This window comes from Phyllostomus discolor, chromosome 3, assembly GCF_004126475.2.
Source record: "Phyllostomus discolor isolate MPI-MPIP mPhyDis1 chromosome 3, mPhyDis1.pri.v3, whole genome shotgun sequence".
Lineage (NCBI taxonomy): Eukaryota > Metazoa > Chordata > Mammalia > Chiroptera > Phyllostomidae > Phyllostomus > Phyllostomus discolor.
In genome coordinates this window covers 6043083-6065731 of record NC_040905.2, presented here as the reverse complement: position 1 = coordinate 6065731, position 22649 = coordinate 6043083, and the positions used below count along the sequence as shown (strand labels likewise).

The window sequence follows — 22649 nt, the reverse complement described above, 5'->3', positions numbered from 1 at the left end:
ACTGAGTTACTGAAGGGAAATGGCTCGGGGAGCAGAAGCCACAGGTAAAGCGTTATGCCTCTGAAGAAAACGTTTCTGTAGAGCAATCTGTAAGGTGTCCATTGTTCCGGCAGCTGCAGCTGATCACAGAAACCACCCCCAGCACAAGTGAGGACGGGACCTGTGCCGCCTGCCTCCCTTGCTCCTCCCACCTGCTGCAGTGCGCGTCCAGGACAACATTCTCAATCCTCTGAATGATTTCCACCATATCAACCTTCCCTTTGTCCTTCCAGGCATCTTCCAAAACTGACCCTGTCAACTGAAAAAAAAACCACAGTTTCCGTAAAATGAAGAATTCAATAAACCACAGATATTCTCAATATATATTAGTAGCAATTCAAGCATTCTTTAAACAAGTTAAATATTCCCTATTGCGTGTTCTCTACCATCTAATACTCAGTTACCTCAATATCGTCTGTTTTTCTTGATTGAGAGGAATTAAGGAACTGCAGCAGAACTGTAATCACAGGTTTTGTGCGTCAATGACTATGTGGTATATACCCTGTATGACTAAGATAGGCCATAACATTTTAATCAGTATGTCACTTTTTAATATATTTTATTGATTATGCTATTAGTTATCCCATTTCCCCCCTTTATTCCCCTCCACTCTGCACACCCCTTCCCACCCGCATTCTCCCCCTTTAGTTCATGCCCATGGGTCGTACATGTAAGTTCTTTGGCTTCTACAGTTCCCATACTATTCTTACCCTCCCCCTGTCTATTTTCTACCTACCATTTATGTTACTTATTCTCTGTACCTTTTCTCACTCTCTCCCCCTGTCCCACGCCCCCACTGATAACCATGTGATCTCCATTTCTGTGATTCTGTTCCTGTTCTACTTGTTTGCTTAGTTTGTTTTTTTTTAGGTTCAGTTGTTAATAGTTGTGAGTTTGTTGTCATTTTACTGTTCATATTTTTTATCTTCTTTTTCTTAGACAAGTCCCTTTAACACTTCATGTAATAAGGGCTGGGTGATGATGAACTCCTTTAACTTGACCTTAGACAAAGAGCACTTTATCTGCCCTTCCATTCTAAATGAAAGCTTTGCTGGATACAGTCATCTTGGATGTAGGTCCTTGCCTTTCATGACTTCGAACACTTCTTTCCAGCCCCGTCTTGCCTGTAAGGTTTCTTTTGAGGAATGAGCTGATAGTCTTATGGGAACTCCTTTGCAGGTAACTGTCTCCTTTTCTCTTGCTGCTTTTAAGATTCTCTCCTTATCTTTAATCCTGGGTAACTTAGTTATGATGTGCCTTGGTGTGTGCTTCCTTGGGTCCAACTTCTTTGGGACTCTCTGAGCTTCCTGAAAGCGTATTTTTTTTGCCAGATTGGGGAAGTTCTCCTTCATTATTTATTCAAATAAGTTTTCAATTTGTTGCTTTTCCTCTTCTCCTTCTGGAATCCCTTTGATTCAGATGTTGGAACGTTTCAAGACGTCCTGGAAGTTCCTAAGCCTCTCCTCATTTCTTAAAATTCTTATTCTTTCACCCTATTCTGGATGAATGTTTCTTTCTTCCTCCTGCTCCAAACTGTTGATTTGAGTCTAAGTTTCCTTCCCATCACTGTTTGTACCCTGTAGATTTTTCTTTATTTCACATAATGCGACCTTCATTGCTGCCTGGGTCTTTTTTATGTTGTGGGAGTACCCAGTGAGTTCCTGGAGCATCCTGACTACCAGTCTTCTGAACTGTGCATCTGACAGGCTGGCTATCTTGTTGTCGCTGAGTTGAATTTTTTATGGAGCTTTGAACTGTTCTTTCACTTGGGCCATGTTTTTTGTCTCCACGCGTCTGTTACGTATGAGGGGCAGAGCCTTAGGTGATCACCAGGGCAGGGCAACCCATTCGCTGGGTTGTGACGCTGCATGGGAAGGGGGGAGGCGGAGCCCGAGAGGGAACAATGGCGCTTGGTCTGTTCTCTGCCGGATTTCAGTCACTTCCCCCGCACAAAGTGGGCCCTTCTGGTGCTGATTCCCGTGTGGGTGGGCTTGTGTACATTCTAGGACCCCGTGGGTGTCTCTTCGAACTCTCCTGCGAGGTTGGGAGTCTCTCCTGCTGCCGCCTCAACCCCCACAGGTGTTTTCAATCAGAGGTTTGAGGCTCTATTTCCTGGCGCTGGGGCCCTGGGTTGTGGGTCCTTCCCGCTCCCCAGTTGTCCCTCCCGGTTTATCTGCAAGGGCATGTCAGACCGCCCTGTCTGCAAGCCACTGCCTCGGCGGGTCGGCCAGCCGCCACCTTGCCGAGAGTCCTCTCCGCCTGGCTGCCCGACTTCGCCCCTCCTACCGGTCTAGATAAACGTTTCCTCTTTTATTCCTTGGTTGTCAGACTTCCATACAGTTTGATTTCCTGTCAGTTCTGGTTGTTTTTTGTTTTTAAATTCGTTGGTTGTCTTTCTTTTGGTTGTGCGAGGAGGCACAGCGTGTCTACCCACGCCTCGGTCTTGGCCGGAAGTCTAATATGTCACTTTTTGATACATGCAGAGTGCAGTAATATTAAAGCTTTCTATGAAAAACTTCAGGAGAAGATGAGTTAAGGATATAAACAAGTAATACACAGAAACTAAAAATGTGTAACAAACATGAAGAAATGCTTCACTTCACTGGTGATCGGGAAAATGCGAGCTGAAATGAGGTTTTCATCTTCCCTCATCACCTACGACAGAACCCAACCCAGGACTGGCTGCACCCCGCACTGCGAAGGGTGTGGATGGGAAGCGGTTCACTCCCTCGCTGCTGGCGGGCATACCCTCCGGCTCAGTGTGTGGAAGGGAAATTTGGCATTACCAAAGGCCCCCAACTTACGTTAGATTTACAATTTTTAGAATTTTTTTAAACTTTGCAACGGTGCAAAACCAGTAAGCATCCAGTAGAAACTACTCTGAATTCCGGTCTTTCCCCAGGCTGGTGATACGTGGTACGGTCCTCTTGGGCAGTGGCTGAGAGCCACACCTCCCGGGCAGGTTCTTGATCACGGGGTGAGCAATGGAGCCTGCTGTGTTTCTGTGCGTTACACGATTCTGCCAACGCAGCCTGACACAAGTGTTCTGAGCACATTTAGGGTAGGCCTGGCCATAGCTGTGCTGGTTGGTAGGTCAAGTGTACTAAATGCATTTTCAACACACAATATTTTCAGCTTACCATGGGCTTAGTGGGATGTAACCCCATCACCCTAAGTCAAGGAACATGTGTACTCATCACATTAGGGCACACACACTCTCTGGTCCACCAAACCTACATGCAGGAATTTAACCTTCACAAGTAACCGCACATAAAAAGACACGATCACTGACAGTGCCACAGAGAAATAACCAAACTGAAAACACCCAACGGCCGTGAGACAGAATGGACAAACAGCGTGCGTGTAAACAACGAATACTGGACGCTCCCGCAGAAAGAAGATCAAAGCCACACAAAGACCCAAGACCTTCGGTAGGTGGTGAAGACAAGCCCCGACACAGTAAGACCGTGCTTAGGAGAGCACGCCGACAGCACGGGAGAGGAAGGGGTCGAGTGAAGGGTTTCCACCTTCCGCTTCTAAAATCTGCTTCTTGCATTACGTAAGTACATACTGCTTTCCAATATTAAATCGGAGAGGAAAGTAAAATGTCAGCATTTACCTTAAAGGAACCATACTTCCTCCAAATTATACCTGAAAGGAGTAGAACAAGGACACTTGAAGGAAAGAAAAGTGAAACCCACCTTCAGTAGCTTCACCGCACAAATTAAGTTATCGTCCACAGGGTTAGAGAAGAGGGCGTTCAGGAGCTCCCGCAGACCGGCCTGAAGAATGTCTGCTCTGGTAACCTGCCCATTTGTTCCTTTGATCTTTTGGGACAGAAGAAAATAAAAAAAGCAAGTATGCCAACACATAACACAGATATATAAGTGGTCTGACGAAGTGTCGGTATCTTATGTTAAAACAATACAGACATCATAGGAACAACGCAGATATCTTCACAAAACTACTCACCTCACATGTAACTACGTTTCTAACAAGACTAGTAAACCATAGGTAAAAATTTTCATTGATCACACCAAACGCACAGTCCAGATAATGTGAGTCTCCTTGAACGTTACTGCTTCATGAAGCACCCCGAGTTTATTAAGCTACCACCTTTTTGGGGAACACACAATTTTACTCTGCTTTTTGTAACTTTAAAATACTCTGATTTTGCATGATAATGGTTTACACGTCTTGGCTCTCCAGCTGGAAGAGTTTCGGGTTGCAGAGCCATGCCTGACCTGTCCACTGTCCGCAACCCCCCCCCCCCCCCGGGCCCCCGCCCCCCCCCACACAGAGCGCCGGCGCTTCCAAAGAGGAACACGGCGGCATTCCGAAAGTGGCTGCCCACGCAGGGCACGCTTCAGACCGCGCTCTCATTCTGCTTTATGTAACAAACTGAAAAGGATTAAGACGTGACATTTTATAAAATAAGCCCCTTGGATAAAAAGCATTAGTCCATTAGGCCCTAGATTGGACCCAGACCTTTGGATGCACTGACACATGTATTTGGTAGTGGGTCATGTGTCTTTTCAGTGGTGTTGATGGTACTAGGTCCTCAATGCACGGTTTAAAGAGACAAACCTGTACCTGAGACTAGTCAAAACACAAATCACACAAATCCATTACAAAGTAATACCCAACGCTTAAGTTTCCTATTAACAAGCATATGTTTGCCCTGGCTGGCGGAGCTCAGTGGATTGAGCGCGGGCTGCGAACCAAAGTGCCGCAGGTTCGATTCCCAGTCAGGGCACATGCCTGGGTTGCAGGCCACGGCCCCCAGCAGCCGCACATTGATGTTTCTCTCTCTCTCTCGCTCTCTTTCTCCCTCCCTTCCCTCTCTAAATATAAATGAATAAAATCTTAAAAACAAAAACAAGCATATGTTCAAGTAAACCACCAATTTAACAAATAAATTTAGCTGTACGCTTTGTACAAATGCATTTTATGCGGAAGATTAACATGTAACAGGACCAAGAACTAGTCTGGGTGAATTAGGTGGAAAAACCCAGAGACTCTCGTCTCCCCCCACCTCCCCGCTCCGAGCCTTGTGTCCTGTAGGTCGAGCTGCTTCTCCGCCACCACCTGAGTGTCAACGTGCTATGTGCTAATGTTCCTGATGCATGAATTCAAAGAGCATGAGTGTCTACATTTGAAAAGCTTAAACATGCACCGGACACCGTGGCTTTGCCCAAGTACGTGGAGACTTTAATTAAAACCACTTCCCAGCACCTCGCCCACAAAGAGGAAAACAAATGTCCCCTGGGACGCCACCACGAGTGGGCACTGAAGCATTAGTTTCTGCCCCCTCCCCTCGTTCTCCCTCCCCCATTTCACTCCTAAGGCTGTAAAAGCATGGTGCAAACACAAATCCCTTCCTGAGATCCCACGGTTCCCAAAAGTACTTATCAAAAGAAAAGGTCTCCTCACCTCCAGGTTAAGATAAAGTTCTCCCAGAAAGAGCACAAACGCATGGAATCGTTTTCGCGTGGCTTCATCCCCCTTTGCAGCTTGATCTTTAAGTTCATATTCAGCCCGACATCTAATAAAGATAAATCTTTTGTAATCTCACACCGCTTTGTTTCGTAAATAGCCCAACCAGATGACCGTCTGCCAGCTGGGCTGTCCATGAGCAGCAGAGACGAGTTCAGATGACCCAGCCTTGCCGTGACAAAAAGTGTGCCTGTGCATCGTAGAGGCCAGACTGGGCATCGTCTTTTCATACTAAGACGCCTAGTTTTAAGAAACTGGTAAGAATAGTAGAAAATAAACCCAGTAGACCAAGCTGTAATAAGTTTAAACAACATAAGTTTTCATGAGGTTCATATATACTGGCACTGATTTTATAAAACCAAGCAGTCTCTGTAAAATGGTCTGCTCTTTCTGAATATATTAACTTTAAAACAGATCATATTAAGTCCAGTATCCTTGTAATTTCCATTATATAAATCAGAGGAGAAATAAGGTGAAAATCCCCAAAACAGACATACAGAAAGCAATTAATTTGGTCTCTATTTTTAAATAGAGACTGAAAGCATCAAATAACTTATTTTCCCCCGACCTGGTCCATTTACCTTACATAATAACAAAAAGAAACTGTCTTCTTGGAGCTTTTCAGACACAGTTCCTACAAGATTTCTAAAATCATCACAACAATCCCTGATGGGTGTGGTTCAGCCGGCTGGAGTGTTGACCCACAGACTGCAAAGGTCCCGGGTTCGGTCCCCAGTCAGAGCAGCATTCCCTGCTCCCTCAGATCAATAAGTGAGCCCTTGGGCAAGGATAAAATAAAGAAAATGCATCACAACAAGCCTGTCACTGCCTGTGTCAGTGAATAAGGAAGTCAGCTACTGCTAATGCCAATTTTTAATGGACTTTTAAACTGCTTACTATTTTAGTGTTAAATGTTTTTTCTTATCTTCATTATTAAGGTGGTGATAAGCAGGAAAGTTGTGTGTTTTATAAAACTGATCTTGACAGTTCTTTTAAAGACCAAAGGAGGAGCTTATGGAGACTGGCTTTCATTCATGAAGGACCAGTTTAGGTTGCTATTTTTTGTCAAAAGAAAAAAAAAAAAAGTCACTCCTTGACCAAGAATTTTCCTTGGGCCAGTTTATGAATCAACCACAGACAAACCCTAACACAGCTTACTGCGTGCCTCTGTGGCTGAGTCCAGTGCTTCCAAGTTCTATCGGACGAGCCCACCTTCTGTACGAGTCCGATACAGAGGTGTTCACTACCTGCTCGTGCGTAGTAGTAACTCCTCATCGGGGAAAAAGGTGGCATAGCTCTAAATAGAACACTGCGTTTAACAGTGGAAAGGGTCAGTGAAATAACGCCAATTCAGTTATCCAAGCACCTTATGCCTGCCCTCCTTTATCTGTTTTTACTTTTACGACTTTGCAGGTAACATCTTTGATGCAATGACCTTTTGTTTTATAAACACTGTGACTATTTTACATTAAGACAGGTGAATGTGTGTGCAAAAGCAAATTCCTACTCATGTACATTATTGATCATCTAGGTGAAAGGAAAGAACCTGAACCTTTTCAAGCTATAGAGTTTCAATTATGAAAGCATGGTTATTTCAGAAAGGCTAAAACAGGGAAAAATAAAGAACAAAGTCACTGCAACCCAAAGGTAACTGCTGTGAAGGTAACTTCTGTCTGTTTCGAGTGTGCGTATTTCTAGGTTAGGTGACAGATTGTGTCCTGCTTCTCTCTGGTGATACGATTTGCATTTCTCCACGTGAACCTCTTCGACAGTGTCGCCACTGCAGAAGCACACGTGGGCAGAGAGGAAGAGAGTCGGGAGAGGGGTTCTCGACCAGGGGTACACCGGAGGCTCACTCCAACAGCTCTGGAAACCAAGCTGGGGCTCGGGTTCAGCCCATTACATGGGAATCTCCCTGAGTGGGGGGCAGGGGCTTCGCCCATCTCAGGGCAGGGCAGGGTGAGCAGCCCTGACAGGGCACGCCGGCCTCTCTGCCATCTGCCCCGGAAGGGCCCACCCTCACATCTTTCCAGAAGCTTTAATTTGTGGTTCTTACAGGGAAGGTCAGTTATCTTTTTAAACCTTGTCATTTATATTTTCCCAAACTGTACCTGCCCTATTCTGAGCCATTCCAAACATTTCTATTAAAATACTGGTCTTTTTCTTACTCATTCCTAAGAGGCCTCTCTTTTCATATTAAGTAAATGAGCGAATCACCGTGTGTTATATATTTTCTTATTTTTACTTTAGTTCATAAGTTTATGACCCCCCAAGATATTACACACTATGTGTAAAACGGTTTCATCTTTACTTTAAGGCCAAGACGGGTATCATATCTTACTTAAAAGGGCTTTACCAATCTAAGATTTTTGTTTGCCAATTTTCCTCCTGCTATTTGCCGTTTCACTTTTACTCAGATCTCTCATACATCTGAAATACATTTTGGTGTGAAGGGGCAGGAGCCCATCTTGGCTTTGCGTTCTGCCCAACCGACTTAGCCAGCCAGCCGTGTCAGCAGCACGGCTTATCTCACACCTGTGCGTCTGAAGCACCACCTTCGTCTAAAGCTTGATTTCCAAGTGTGTCTGAAGTGGCTTCTGGAATCTTTACCCTGTTCCAGTGCAGCTTAACCACACAGTGGAGTATTTTGCAACCATTAAAAGTATCTTTAAAAAACTAACGTACTTTCTACTCCTGGCTGGTATGATTCAGTGGATTGAATACTGGCCTGCGAACCAAAGGGTCCCTGGTTCAATTCCCAGTCAGAGCACATGCCTGGGTTGCGGGCCAGGTCCCCAGTAGGGGGCACTCAAGAGGCAACTACACATTGATGTTTCTTTCTCTCCCTTTCCCTCTCTCTGAAAATACATAAATAAAATCTTAAAAAAAAAAACAGCTAATGTACTTTTAAACAGTATGGTGATAAAACAAGTGACGAGTGGAAAATAATGGAAGTCCAGCATCAAAACCCAAATAGAAGGATACAGTGTGATAAAGGCAGCAAGCAGTTCAAATCGGTAGGGAAATGGGTCCTTCAAAAAAGTGGTGTGGGAAAAACTGGCCACACACGGCAATAAATAAATCAGATCCTGGCTCAAACCCAAAGTATAAAAGTACAAAGAAATACATATGTGATCTTTTTTCATGAACTTGGGAAAGGAAAGGCTGTTTTAAGCACAAAACCGAAGGTGGAGACCACTGCAGAAAAGACTGATACAAACAACTATGAACGTTTAACACTGCACAAGTACGCAGGGTCTGTTCTTTTTCTCCCCGCAACTTCCTACACCGTACAGTCTTGGGGAAAAAAGGAACAGTCAAATTCTAGCTCCTTTAAAAGCAGCTTTCCTTTAATGTCATATATTCACACTGACCTTTGAAGCAGCAATTGGCGGAAGGTGCCACTCTGTGAGCTAATTGTCAGATGATGGGACAGGTAATTGCACAGGCGAGCTCCCATGTAGGAGAAATTTGGAATAGACGTAGCCTTTCAAAAAGAAAAAGTTTTGTATGACACAGACGCATTGTCATAAATGCAAACAGCAACATTTCAGAGAGGAAAAAAACCATTTCGACTCCCCCATCCTTATACCAAGAACCAGTTCAAGTACAAAGAAAAAGGTTTAAGGTAAGTTCTCCCCATCATTTACCTGAAAACAAACAGACACTTAATCTCTTTATAAGAACCCATTTTTGCACAAAATCTGTACATGTACCCAGCTGCATAGTGCCAATTATGAACCAGAGTGTCTGCCAAACTACCGATCTGTGCTGTTTCTCAACAACCGCAGGCACCGACTCTGGCACCTGGGCACCCACAAAGAGGTTCCCAGGCCTGTGCTTCGTGACCGGACTTCACTAACCTCCCTGAGCTTCGGTTTCCTGACTCCTAAAGAGGTGATTAATGGTACCCGATGCGAGAGAGTAATACTTGAACAACACTCCAAAAACACTTGGGGGTAAATAGAAAACTAAAACAAATAAGCCATTTGAAAAAAATAAGAGTGAGAAAACACGGTATCTCAAAGACTGTATGATATTGCCAAAGTAGTGCTCAAGAAGTTTAACTTTCATTTTGTAGTTTTTAAATAGCAGAGGACAGAGTTCACTACTACATGTTAGGCAAAGACAATACACCTCGAGAAGTTAAGGGACCTGGCCGAGGCCACAAAGATAGTTAACCAGAATCTGCATCTCACGAACGGCCTGACACCCTTCTGACCCCATGCTGGTCTGTTCACTAGCTGTGGTAACCTTAGAAACGCCATCTAACTTCACGGTTAAGATATATCTATATCTATAGATACATATAGTGGGCATCAGAGTAATGCCGCACAACCACTGAGGAAGGAGCAGGCACATTCACTACGCGTCGAGTGGTCAGCATCACTGGTGTAAAGTCCTTTATAATTACTAGATCATTTCATTTCTAATCATCACCTTGCTCATCCGGGGCCCTCGGCATTTCTCGAGAAAGACTGGCTTCTCCTGGCATCATGACTGTGTGTCTGATACCACAGAAGACTTGGAATTACAAATTATACTCTTCTCATTAGCGGCACTGCCCGCTCCTGGTTTACTTTAAAGATCGCCGCACGCAACTGAAAGTCAGGAAGCTCTACAAGGCCGGTGCCTGCAGGGTCCCGCTCCCTGACTACCCCTCGCTTTGACTCCCACGGACAACCGCCCTCAATTCTCGCAGGTCAAAGGTTTTCACCCCTGCATGAGCCATGATCCTCCAGTTGAGACACTACTTCTGACTAGTTTCCCACCATGCAAGATGAGCATTCAGTTTCCACCCCACGTAACCTCAGGCCATTCCACTGTTCTCCCGTCCTTGCATCTACCAATACGGTAATATCACCATTTTAGTGTTTCCATTTATAGCTTTTGTGTACAACTATTTTACCTAGACACCCAGTTGTTTTCCTAGTACTTTGTTTTTTATGCACTTCTCACTGATTCATTCTTAAACTCACTAGTCCATAAATTTCTCAGCCCTTGTGCTCACCTCACCAGGGGGTCTTCCCGGAGCATCTGCCCCATCCCAGTGAGGCCGGCCCCCGGAGGGCTGTGCCCGTGGCCACTCTCTTGTGACCGCCTGTCACCACCGCCTGGATGGCACACACTTCCATAAAACTCCCCGTTTCCTAGTCCCCACGTCGTTGTCCTTGGCTGAATTCCTGCTTTGCTGGAGTACCTTCTTCATAACTTCTCAAGAACGGTTCCAGTAAAACTTTAAATTGGCTACTTGGTACAAACGTTATCTAGAGGGTCTAATTTTTTTTTAGATTTTCTTGCAATCTTTTTGCCTCATTCCTTTAGATCCTAGAGTCTTTCTGAAATTCTGCATCACAAACCAGGGAGATTCTCAGCTATCCTCACTGGTCTGGAATTCAACTTAGATCTGCCAAGTCCGTTACCACTCACCCCTCCTGCTTTCCAGCCTCCGAACTGGGCTTTCCACCCCCTCTCCCCTCCCAGTCCTCACAGGCTTTGGCCTCCAAAAACCCCGTACTGCCACTGTAGTGGTATCTGGGGAGGAACCAAAGTTGAACATGGATATTTACCGTCATTTTCTTTTCTTCCCCATAATAGGTCTTCCTTTGTTAGTTGCTATGAGTTAATTCCCTCAGTGAAATTTAAGAACTGTTCAGCCCTGGCTCATGTGGCTCAGTGGATTGAACACCGGCCTGTGAACCAGAAGGTTGCCGGTTCAATTCCCGGTTAGGGCACATGCCTGGGTTGCAGGCTGAGACGCAACCCATTGATGTTTCTCTCACACACTGATGTTTCTCTACCTTTTCCCCTTTCTACTCTCTCTAAAAACAAGTAAGATCTTCTTATAAAGAAGAAAAAGAAATGTAAGAACTGTTGGTAAATCTGTGCATCACTGGTCATGGAATGTTAACACTGAATACTGAGCACATACATGTCTGAAGAACTGGCTCTGAGACAGGCACAGCCGCCACAGTTGGTCGGTTCACAGCCCTTCCCCCCAGCCCCGAAGCACTAGGATCGGGCGGCCCACCGAACAGCTGAGACTCGGCAGGTAAGGAGTCAGCGTAAGTCTTCCATTGTCTTACCTCGCATTCCTTTCACCCCATTCAGAGGCGGAGCGCGGGTACCGGGACAAACAGAGCGGCCCCGTCCCTGACGTCCCAGGCACTCCCGGACACCCGAGGAGCAGGCTAGGACGGTTCTCAGCCAGAGCGGTGCAGGACATTGTGAAACGTGCGGTACCCCACTACTTAGGGGCAATGACCTCTTTTCCCTTAGGTCGTCAAAAAAATGACAACGGCCAACACCACAACAGCCATCTGGTGTGAATGAATCAGAGTTACAGCTATTTTTTGTCATATCGACAAAACATATTTTTTGGTGTGCCGCAGAACTGCAGTGATGATGAGTTCACAGGTGCCAGGAGACAAAAAAAGTTGGAAACTGCTGCGCTGCAATATACTGGGGGCCCAGGAACAACCCAGGACAAACCGGAAACGCAGTCAAATGAGGCGTCACGTGGCAAACACGCCAACCCACCCACTCTCGCGACCGTCCCCACATTCCGAGTCCGAGCTGATCCCCTAGCGGGGACCCAACGAACACAAAAGGATCTATTTGCGTTCCTTTCCTCCTCGGTTTTGGCCGGCCTCACAGGACCTTAAACGTCTGAAAAAATCCAGGGTTGTCGATGTTCCCCTCTTAAAAGAGCAGTGACGTATCAGTGATGGTGTGCTAGGCTCAACACGAAACTGTGTGAAAAACCAACCTGGGCATTAGACTTTCAAGGAATGAAGATGTGAATTGTTGAAAATTTTATATACAAGCAGAAATGTTGAAACAAGACAGGGTGCTCTGTGATTCGGATTATTTTTGAAAGGACTCATTTATAAGGCAAGAAAATTCTCCCGTCTTTTTCCTGCCCGACTGCAATAATGCTGTATTATTCAACACCTAGGAGAAAAGACTGTGGTCCTTTTAATGTACTGTCAATCTCAGGCCCCACAAAACAGAAAGGGATGGGAAAGGCTGATGCTTAGGGACCTTCCTCACGAATGCTCAAAGCGCCTCCCTACGGCCTGTTCGGAGCCCCGGCCACACAGGTGGATCTGCCGTCCGGCTCCAGCCCTGGGGCCCTACTGACAAGAGTTTCCTGCAACACGCACTTAAAAGCTCCCGTGAACCATCAAGAGTTAACGAGTGTGCAGGCGGGTGACCATGAACCTGTCCTCCCTCAAGGAACAGCTGCTACCCTTGGGCTTCAAGGAGGCCACCGGATGACCATCACCACATGCCACGTGCTATCAGCCAACCCACCTGTTGGTAGATGAGTTCCACGAGTTCCTGCAAAGCATCGTCAGTCGTGACCCAGCTGTTCAGGGTCTCTGCAAACTGCTCAATGTCGGTCTCAAAACTGCCAGGCTGCTCCGTCAGGTGGTTCAAGAAATCCTGAACGTACTCTGACAGAGTGGGGTAGTCCTCACAACCATCCTCATAGGCAGTCCTACAAAGTTAAAAAAAAAGTTTTAATCCATGCAACTGGCTAAAAGAGACAGGAGGAAGCTTCAAGTTGAGATGTCCCTAGCACAAACTGATTTTTTTTAAACTGATATGAAAGTGTTTCCAGCTTACGGATGCATTCATTGGTTGATTCTCGTATGTGCCCTGACCAGGGATCAAACCCACAACCTTGGCGTATTGCGATAATGCTCTAGTCAACCCAGCTACCGGGTCAGGGCCAACAGATAATTTTTTAAGGAATCCTTCTTATGATAAAATGTGTTATTTTCTTCAATAAAATTAAGTCCAGTGAACTATTCTTCTTCCTTGTCCCATGGCCAAAATGTTGTAACAGAGGGTCCCATCCAGTTGGGCAGGGAACTGTCTTCTCATCCCTGGTGGACTTACAAGATGGCTGAGAAATGAAGTTTAAACCAATGTTTTGCTATAATACCAATATCAAAATTAAGACTTTAATCTATTTATGGATACAGTAAGACCCAGGGTTTGCAGTGGGAGGGGAGGTGGGGCCACGGATACAGAACTGAGAATGGCCACATGAAGCCGACTGACCAGGCCAGGTGGATGCACTACACCACTCTCCACTCTCAGGTAGGTATTCGACAACTTCCAATCGGAAAAAGTAAGTTTGTCATCTATCTGTTAATGCCCAAGGACAGGGAAACACATACAGGTAAGTGACTATAAAAGTTCATCCCAGTGTACCAGTGTCATACCCAGGTTCCAAGCCAACCTCGAGAGCAGTAGTTTCCAACCATTATATCCACCACCATCGCCTTTGGAGGTTCCCAACCTTTTAATTAATGGCAAGAGGCCGAGCAGGTGAGCACTGCAAAAGGTAGCTGATGAGAGCGCCAGCTTACAGTCTCGACGTGTGGATCCCACCCAAAGCGCCCTGAAGCGTACTCAACAGTCATGCTCTAACAGCAGCCACGTTACTTGATAAAATTTACCCCTTTCCAAAAGGAGTCAAATGAGAAACCAGTATGAAAGGATTAGAATTACGACTACAGAAAGGGTTAAGTTCTAAGTCAGAGAGTGCACAAAGAAAAAAAAAACACACCTTTTTGTCAGAATTCTTCTTAGGTAAAAAAAGCTCCCTTCTGGAGATGGACAATCTTGATGGAAAAACTGACCCAGAAAATTGCTTCTCCAGTGTTGCTGACCACCACTCCGAGGCCCTGGTGCTTATTTTTTCTTTATCTCTAGACACTAAGCTCATACGTAACATGCCACGAGGCACCAGGAAACCCTAGCAGACCCGTGGGCCTAAGTCACGCTCCGTGTTCTCTGAGAAGAGCAGGCACACTCACACATCACGTTTGTTTGCTCTCTCTCACGCACACCCCCCCACACACCTGAATCCAAGTTAAGCAACATTAACTTAATTAGTGTTGATACAATTCAAATCCACGAATCACCAACAGACGTGTGACTGAGGGTCACCAGTAAACGAGTTGATCAGTGAAGAGAGTTAATGAGTAAGTTAACCAGTGACCCAGTGACCAGACCAGCACAGAGTAAGGCACTGAGTGCTGAACAAATACACTTTTGACTTCCAGTTAAAGACGGAAACGTAGGCCGAATGGAGCTGCCTTGCCGTCCTACCGAAGAGGGCTGCAGTGTAAGAAGCAGAGTGAGAAGAAACTACTGCTCGGAACCGGGGATGGTGCTCCGACTGGTCAGGTCACCGGCGGCGGCACCAGTTGCACGCACGTCACTCACTCAGAACCGTGCGGGTGTGGACGGCTCTCGGCGTGGGTGGGGGGGGCACTGTCAGGCCATGGACAGAGGGGACAAGGTCCTCCTCCACGTATCTGATATTCCGTGATGGGGGGCATTATTCAGATAGCGAGATACACTATGAAAAAAAAAAATGGTCGGGGAAGGATCCCAAAGAGGTGACACAGAAACTGAAACAGAAAGAGGCCCCACGGAGAGAGGTGCTTGCCTGACGCCTTCGAGAGAGAGAAAGGCCAGAACACAGAAACCAAGGAGGGGGTGGGAGCTAATGAGCAATCAGAGAGACAGGGAGATGGTGGAGGGTGACGGGAAACACACTCACGCATTTCCTAGAAAGGCAGCGGAGGGTGGGGGGCGGGCAAGACCCAGGGTGTGGCTGTTGGGGAAGGCTCAGCCAGGAAGGACCATGCCACCTACGCGCAGTCACAGAGCTAGAACTGAGCACAGAACACCACCTGTCTTCTACCCTCTGTGCTGTGCAACCAACCAACAAAGAATCTCAAAAGCCATCTTCAATGTAAGTACAAAGACACTCAGCGCCAAAATTCATCTAACAATCCATCAGCAAGGAAGTAGTTAAATACAGCACCTTAGATCTCTATATATGGAATATCACATAGACAGTGAAGGAAACAAGATTTACAAATATCAACACAGACATATCACCAATATAGCGTTAAATGAAAAGAGAATCAAGAACTGTATTTTAGTATAATTTTTGTTTAAAAGAGACTTATAGGTAATGAACTTCTGGAAAGATAAACAAGGGATAATAGTAGTGACCTGTAAAGAATTGTTTGTGCCTTGGCTGGCGTAGCTCAGTGGATTGAGCTCGGGCTGTGAACCAAAGCATCGCAGGTTCGATTCCCAGCCAGGGCACATGCCTGGGTTGCAGGCCATAGCCCCCAGCAACCAACCACACACTGATGTTTCTCTCTCTCTCTCTCTTTCTCCCTCCCTTGTCTCTCTAAAAATAAATAAATAAAATCTTTTAAAAAATACCAAAACATTAAAAAATATATTAAAAAAGAAAATTGTTATAAATATGATCATTTATTATGAAACTGTGAAAGTAGTCACACATTATAAATACGTACATTAAATAATACATTTAATATTAACCATATACATGTGGAGATTTTACAATTAAAACCCAAGTTAAGCTTTTGATATATGTAGTTAAGAGTTGCTACAGACCTGCAGTATCCCATTATTACTGATGATGAAAAGCGGGAAGTCTACGGGTCCTAGCTGAAGGTATTAATTTCCTAATGGTTTCTATCAAATGTCATTCACTGTGGCAAAATACAGGAGTAGTTTAGATCATTAATTTTAATCTTTTTTTTTTAATAGGCAAAACTCTCTTTTTAAGAAAATCTGAGCCCTGGCTGGCTGGCGTGGCTCAGTTGACTGGAACATTGTTCCCCACAGACTGAAAGGTCGCAGGTTCGATTCCCAGCCAGGGCGCCTAGGAGGAGGCAACCAATCTGTTTGTTTCTCTCTCGGGCCCTCTCTACGCCTCGCCTTCCTCTCTCTCTAAAAGCAATGAAAAAACGTCCTGGGGCGAGGACTAGCAACAGAAACATTAATTCTGAAGATGAAAGCAGAGCTGCTCTGTGTAGAGCGGAACGGGAGTCAGGGCCGGGGTTCCGAGCTACCGGAGGCAGGCGAGTGCGAGCTCGCGCCGGTTCGCCGGTGCCGGGTTTCTCCGGTCGTCCGTGTGGACCTGCACGGCTTCCAGACCGAGGAGCATTTACGTTTATTTGCTTTTCTTAGGAAGAACTCGGCGACGAGAGGTTAGGAGGGATGTCAGTCAGAAAACGCATCACCCCCGAGGAGGTGCCGGGAGCACACTGCCGGATCGGGAACCCAGTGCAGAGCGGTGGGGGGAAAGGCGGCCGAGCAGACCCGCAGAGGCTGGCGTCGTCACGACGACCGCGGACCCCTGCACGCAGGTTTGAACTGCGCGGGTCCGCCTACACGCAGGAGCTTTTTTTCTGACGAACCGCTGTTCTGTTTTGAATCTGCAGTTGGGATGTCCGGGGATGGAGAGGGTTGACTATAGAGCATTTTATAGAGGGGACGTGAGCATCCGTGGATTTTGGTAGCCGCATGGGTCCTGGAACCAATCCCCTGAAGATACTGAGGGACCACTGAGTTTTGGGGGGAATCAAAGTTATACATGGATTTTCGACCGTGCCGGGGCCAGCATCCGCACCCCTCACGTTGCTCTAGGGTCAACTGTACTTTAGCTGACGGGATTGCAGTGTCCAGAATATGAAGGAGAAAGGCGAGGATGTACCACCAAGGCTGTGGAGCCCGAGCAGCTAGTCGGGATATGAAAACATCAGGGGAGGTTTGCAGGAGATGAATTCTTTTTTATATTGGAGTTTGGATGGGAGATCCTTACGAAGAAGTCAAAGCAAAAGGAAACGAGGCACGGAGTTCAGAGGAAAAATCAGACCTCGGAGTTACCGGCAGGCAGGGAGGGAGGCAGGCCACGGTCAGATGAGCCAGTGAGATGGACAGAAGGCCCACCGAGACCGCGGAAGGAAGGGGCTGCAAGGTGGGGAGTGAAGAGAGGACCCTAGCCCGTGAGAAGAGGTGCTGACAGCATCGAAGGTGGCAGAGAGTTTCACAGGCTGAAATCTGAGAGAAGGCCGGCCACAGGGTCCCCAGAGTGCACGAGACCCCGCCCAGAGAGGGAAGGTGAAGGTAAAAGTTATCACCCTGAATGTTCAGTTCCCCCAAAACTAAGAGGGACCGTGAGAGGCTGAAGCCGTACCCTTAGCACCCAGCACAGGGCCGGGCACACTGCGACTCAGTGAAACCCACAGATCACCCCGGGGTCAACAGAGCCCAGGACGAGGGTCGGGAGGACCACAGGTTTTAAAGCCGAGGGCGCCAGTAAGCGTCCCCACAACAGTACCAGTACAATGAGGGGGATCGGTGCGCAGAGGTCTGAACAGTCGGGGAACAGTTGCAGCACCCACCGTGAATAGCTAACTTTACATTTCGGGGAACATTACTACCAAAAGGCAGAGGAAAACTGGGCAGCAACTTGAAAGCGCATGTTCTTAGAAAAAAGCTGGGACTCGTGTGTGTGTGTGTGTGTGTGTGAATTTTGTCTCGTGATAAATTCCCCGTGAATTCCTAGGTGGAATTTCTGGTTCTCGTCAATGAACTGTGGTTAACTGTTTGAGATGCACTCGTTTCTCTGAGCAGCAGCAGTGGCCGGGGAGAGGGATCAGAGAGAGCAGGACATTCTAGCGGTGAAGAGAAGGACTGATGACGAAAGGGCCCAGGGTGTCGGAAAGGTCGAGAAAGCACAGCGAAACCCTGTGATGTCGGCTGTTAGAAACAGCACGCTCTCTCGAGAGCAGGTTCGGCTCAGGACACCCAGCAGCGGGGGTGCGTGTCCAGTGAAGGCAGACTCAGGGGGCTTCTGGAGACCAAGCCTGGATGGAGACCACCAGGACAGAGGCTCCACAATGGAGGAAGTTTTGTCCCGTCTGTTCACTGCTGTACCCCCAGCGCTTGGCTCAGGATACGTATTCAACTGCTGTCACGTGAGTGAGTGACTGCAGCTAACTTGGGATCACGGCTACTGTAAGGAGAAGTTTCCCTCACAGCAAGACCTTCTCCCAAGAGTTAGGGGACTAGGGGATTATAGAAAACGTAAGCTTAGCCTTGACGGACGGTTAAAGGGCAAAGGCCAGAGACTATGCCAGAGCAGGGCAGCAAACCTGAGTGCTGATGAAACCCAGGTGTATTACAAATAAACGAGGTAAGTCAGTGAGTGAATCAGAGCTCACACACTCCATCTAAAGGGGCTGCCTCTATTCAGCCAGGTTCTACCAAAATAATAGTCCAGTAAGACCGATCTTTCGATTTCAAGGGAAACCAGAAAATTCAGATGGGCACTATCTAATTTAAGTGTTGGTAACTTATTAAAGATCGTTTTAAAAATATTTTATTTATTTATTTTCAGAGAGAGGGGAAGGGAAGGAGAAAGGGACGGAGAGAAACATCAATGTGTGGGAGAAATATTTATTGGCCGCCTCTTACACGCCCCCAACGAGGGACCGGGCAACCTAGGCCTGAACCACAACTGGGAATCAAACAGGTGACCTGGTTTGCAGGCTGGTGCTCGTTCCAGAGCCACACCAGCCAGGGCTAAAAAATCCTTTGAAAAAATAAAAAACAGGACCAAAGGCAGCACGCCTACAGGCTACACGTGAGCCACAGGCTGCCTGCCAGCTTGCAGTCCGTTCTGGAGAACTGGGCAGGGCAGCCGTGCTGGAGGTCACCGAGGAATGCCTGAAGATGACAGCGGCTCCACGTGAGCGGCCTGATGCAGCTCAGCCCACTGCTCCTCCGCCAGCCCAGGAGTCACCTGAACTACGTAAAACTGCGAAAAACCAGCATCCCTCCTATCACGAGGTAGCTCAGTCGACAGGGAGTCATAAACGGATGGGGATCTCCGTGCCGTCAGAAGGTGAGCACCCCTGAGTCTATTCAACTACTCGCAGCTCTCCGATGATGGCTCCTTTCGTCTCTGGGCCACATACAATCTTCTGGCAAGAGCTCAGCCTGCTCTCAACTTCCACTTTACAGGACTGACAGCTCCTCTGGACCCAAATAAATGGCTTTGTCTGCTACGCCTACGTTTCCCCCCCTTCCAGCCCCGAAGCTTTTCCCAAAGTGTGGAGTTTCTAAAGCACGGAATACAGCTTCTCCGTACTTCCTCTCAAATGTGGAAGCAAAGAAAAAAAAAAGTAACAAAAAAGATGTGCTACCATTAGTTACTGGGTAAATACAAATTAAAATCACAACTAGATATCACACACACACACACACACACACACTAAATTGGCTCAACTTAAAAAACAGAAGATACCAAGTGCGGCCAAGCAAGCAGAGCACCTGGAAATCCCCCTCTCCAAGCATCCACAGGAGCCGTTGCAGGAAAACTAGCAGGCGGTCTCTGCCAAAGCTGGCTACCCTAGGTCCCAGCAATTCCATTGCCTGGTATATCCCACAAGGAAGCAAGGGTGAATACCCATGAAGACATGGCCAAGAAGAGCAGCCCTATTCATAACAGCCCCAAAGTGGAAGCTGCCCCGACATTCAAGGCAAGCAGCACTGTGGTACGCCACACAGTAGAGTAAGCCACCAATGACGGTAAGTCATCTCCAATCACCTGCCACAACAGGGATGTGTTCTGATGTTGCATGGAAGTGAGACATGAATATCAGGAGACAGAGGGGGCTTTCGGGATGTCGAGAATGCTCCTTTTCTTGACTGGCTATGGGGGGCCCGGGTGCTAAGGCTTCGAGCTAGCCTTCATGTGCACTGCCCTATGAGTTCTGTGTTGACAAAACTAAGGGGGTAGGAAAGGCAGGACTAACGCTGAACTATTCATTATTTCAATCCAGAATGGTTCCTGCCCCACTTATCTGCAATGAATTGCTATGCATTTACTTAGCAGAACAAATTCCTTTCTATCCACCCCAACTGTGCTGTTTCATCTTGGTACTGAAGAAAAATGTGACCAATTTTAAAAAGTCTTGACAAAGATCAACATTAAAGCTTGCAAGAGTTGTTTACACCTACCTAAACACTTTACCAAAACCCCTAAACACTTCTGCGCAACAGGAGTTCATCAGGACCAGAAACACTTCTATTTTAATGTAAGAGCCCAGATGTGTACTTCTCAACATTGAAAAACCTACACAAACTAGTCAGCCTCAAAACCACTTTGATTTACCCTAAATCTACCAGTGAATGTGCCGCTGTCTTGCTATAAACTCAAATGGAAAATCAGCTTTGTCGGGCCCCTATTTTTTAGGTTGTCCATAAAGTCTGGGCAAAAGTCTCTGTTTTGTAAATGGAAGGTGGGCGGTCCTTGCCTACATCAAGTTCTACCAGCCTAGAGACTGACTCTGCAGATGCTGAGGACACAGCGGAGAACAGAACAGATACGAGAGTCTACTCTTCCGCCTTCCACCGATGCCCTGAATATAACCACAAAATCCATTCCTGAATCAGTTTTGTTTCCTCTTGAGTTCCACGAATTCAGGTTTTTTTACGTGCAGTACAGAAAACAGCAGTATACCCTGACTGATGAAGCAATAACCATATTATCCAGTCACATTAGCCTAGAGTTGTAATAGAGGGCGTACTCACTGTGTAATTAGAATAACCTGAAGGGTAAAATTCAGGGGCGTTCGCAGACAGCTTGGACATTAATACAGGAGCCACCACCACCTGGGGCTTAGCCATCGCTGACTCCGAGTTCTGCTGAGAAACACTGTCCTGGGGTCTCTCTTGTTCTGAGGAAGGAAAAAAAAAGGGGGGGGGGCGTTAGATGCATTCATACCTTTGTTCAGTAACTTACTGTGCAGCGAAAAGCCATTTGAGAAGGACCGGTTTTTAAGAGTTACACAAGAGCTAGGATGGGGGCAGAGAGCCTGCAAAAAAGGAACAATAGACTTGCCCTGGCTCATTTAGGGACAGGCCTGCTCCCCTCGCAGATGCTCGGGGGTGCTCTCCTTCTACAAGAGTCGGTGAGGGAAAGGTGGTTGCTGGCTCCCCCAAGATGTCCCCTCGCAGGGCTGGGGAAGGGGCGGCGACGGGCTACTTCCTCCCCGGGCCGCCGCGCTCGCAGCCCGCGCGCGGCCCCTCCCCCGCGGGGCGCACAAAGGAGTCCCGCAGCCACCTTCCGGACCCGCGCGGGCCGTCCCCACCAGAAACCCCGGGCCCTCGGGGCCGCTTGCGGGGGGGCGGGGCAAGGGGACACCGCGCGCGCGGGGGGCCCGGAGGCCCGGGGCCCGGGGCGGCGCGGCTCCGTACCTGGGAGCGGCGCGGGCCGCGGGGGGCCGGCGGGGAGCTCGCAGTGGGCCCCTGGCGGCGGGGCCGTCCTGGGCTGGCGCAGCGGCGGCGGCTGCTGGAAGCCCGGGGCTTTGGGCTGCGGCGGCGGCGGCGGCGGCTGCCCCGTCCGCTCCGCAGGCCCCGCTCCGTTCGGGAAACCGCCGCCCTCAGGCCCGCCCCCTCCGCGGCCCAGGCCCCGGCCGCGGCCCCGACCAGCACCTGGGGCCCGATCGAAACCGTCCGACATGCTCCGCCTGCTGCTCCGGAGCCGCGGCGCCGCGCAGCTCTGCGCTGGGGGGAGGACGCGGGGAGGCGCCGCGGGCCGCGCGCTCACTCGGGCCTCATGGAACGGGGGGCGGCCGGCCCCGCTCGGTCGTCCGCGCCGCGCGAGGAGCGGACGGCAGCTGCAACCCCCGCCGCCGAGCGCCCGCCCTCGCCGCTCGCCGCCTCGCCGACTCGCCCCTGGAGCCCGCTACCCCGCCTCCGGCGCTGCGGGGCCCCGGCGGGTCACAGCGGCCCCCCGCGGCCCGGAGGCCCCCGGCGCGTCCGCCGCGGCCGCTCCGCTCGCGACAGAACTGCGGCCGCGGCCCAGCAGGACCCGCGGCGGGCGGCGCCCGGGACCCGACCGTCCTCCCCGCCGCGGGGGCCGGGCGCGGGGACGGGGTCGCTTACCCCGGGCGGGCCCTCCCTGCGCCGTGGTTCTCCGAAGACGCGCGCGAGGCCGACGGTTGAGGCCGGGAAAATAAAAACGCGGGGGGAGGGGCGTGGGGCCGGCGCCCGGGCTCGCGGACGCGCACCTCGGTGGGCGCGCAGGTGTGTGGCTCACCCGTGGGCTGCTCAGCGGCCTGCCGCCCGCAGCCCGGCCCGGGGGAACCGCCCGTGGAGGAAGCTCCGCCGCCCGCTTCTTTCGTGGAGGGGGCGGGAGCAGAAAGAGCCGAGCTAGAGCCCCCCCCCCCCCCCCCCCCCCCGCCGCCTTT

General features: G+C 48.7%; 1 protein-coding gene across 1 annotated transcript in view; it reads right to left on the bottom strand.

Moving 5' to 3' along the window:
• PAIP1 (poly(A) binding protein interacting protein 1) overlaps window positions 1–22091 on the bottom strand; it is a 30299-nt gene extending 8208 nt beyond the window's left edge. Inside the window, exons 1-7 of the mRNA XM_028518482.2 lie at window positions 21892–22091; window positions 20981–21134; window positions 12853–13039; window positions 8910–9022; window positions 5473–5584; window positions 3741–3866; window positions 192–298 (exon numbers count right to left, since the gene is read on the bottom strand). Coding sequence (XP_028374283.1) covers window positions 192–298; window positions 3741–3866; window positions 5473–5584; window positions 8910–9022; window positions 12853–13039; window positions 20981–21134; window positions 21892–21919 — 827 coding nt within the window. The 5' untranslated portion in view covers window positions 21920–22091. The remainder of the gene's footprint in view (window positions 1–191; window positions 299–3740; window positions 3867–5472; window positions 5585–8909; window positions 9023–12852; window positions 13040–20980; window positions 21135–21891) is intronic.
• Between the last annotated feature and the right edge of the window lie 558 nt (window positions 22092–22649).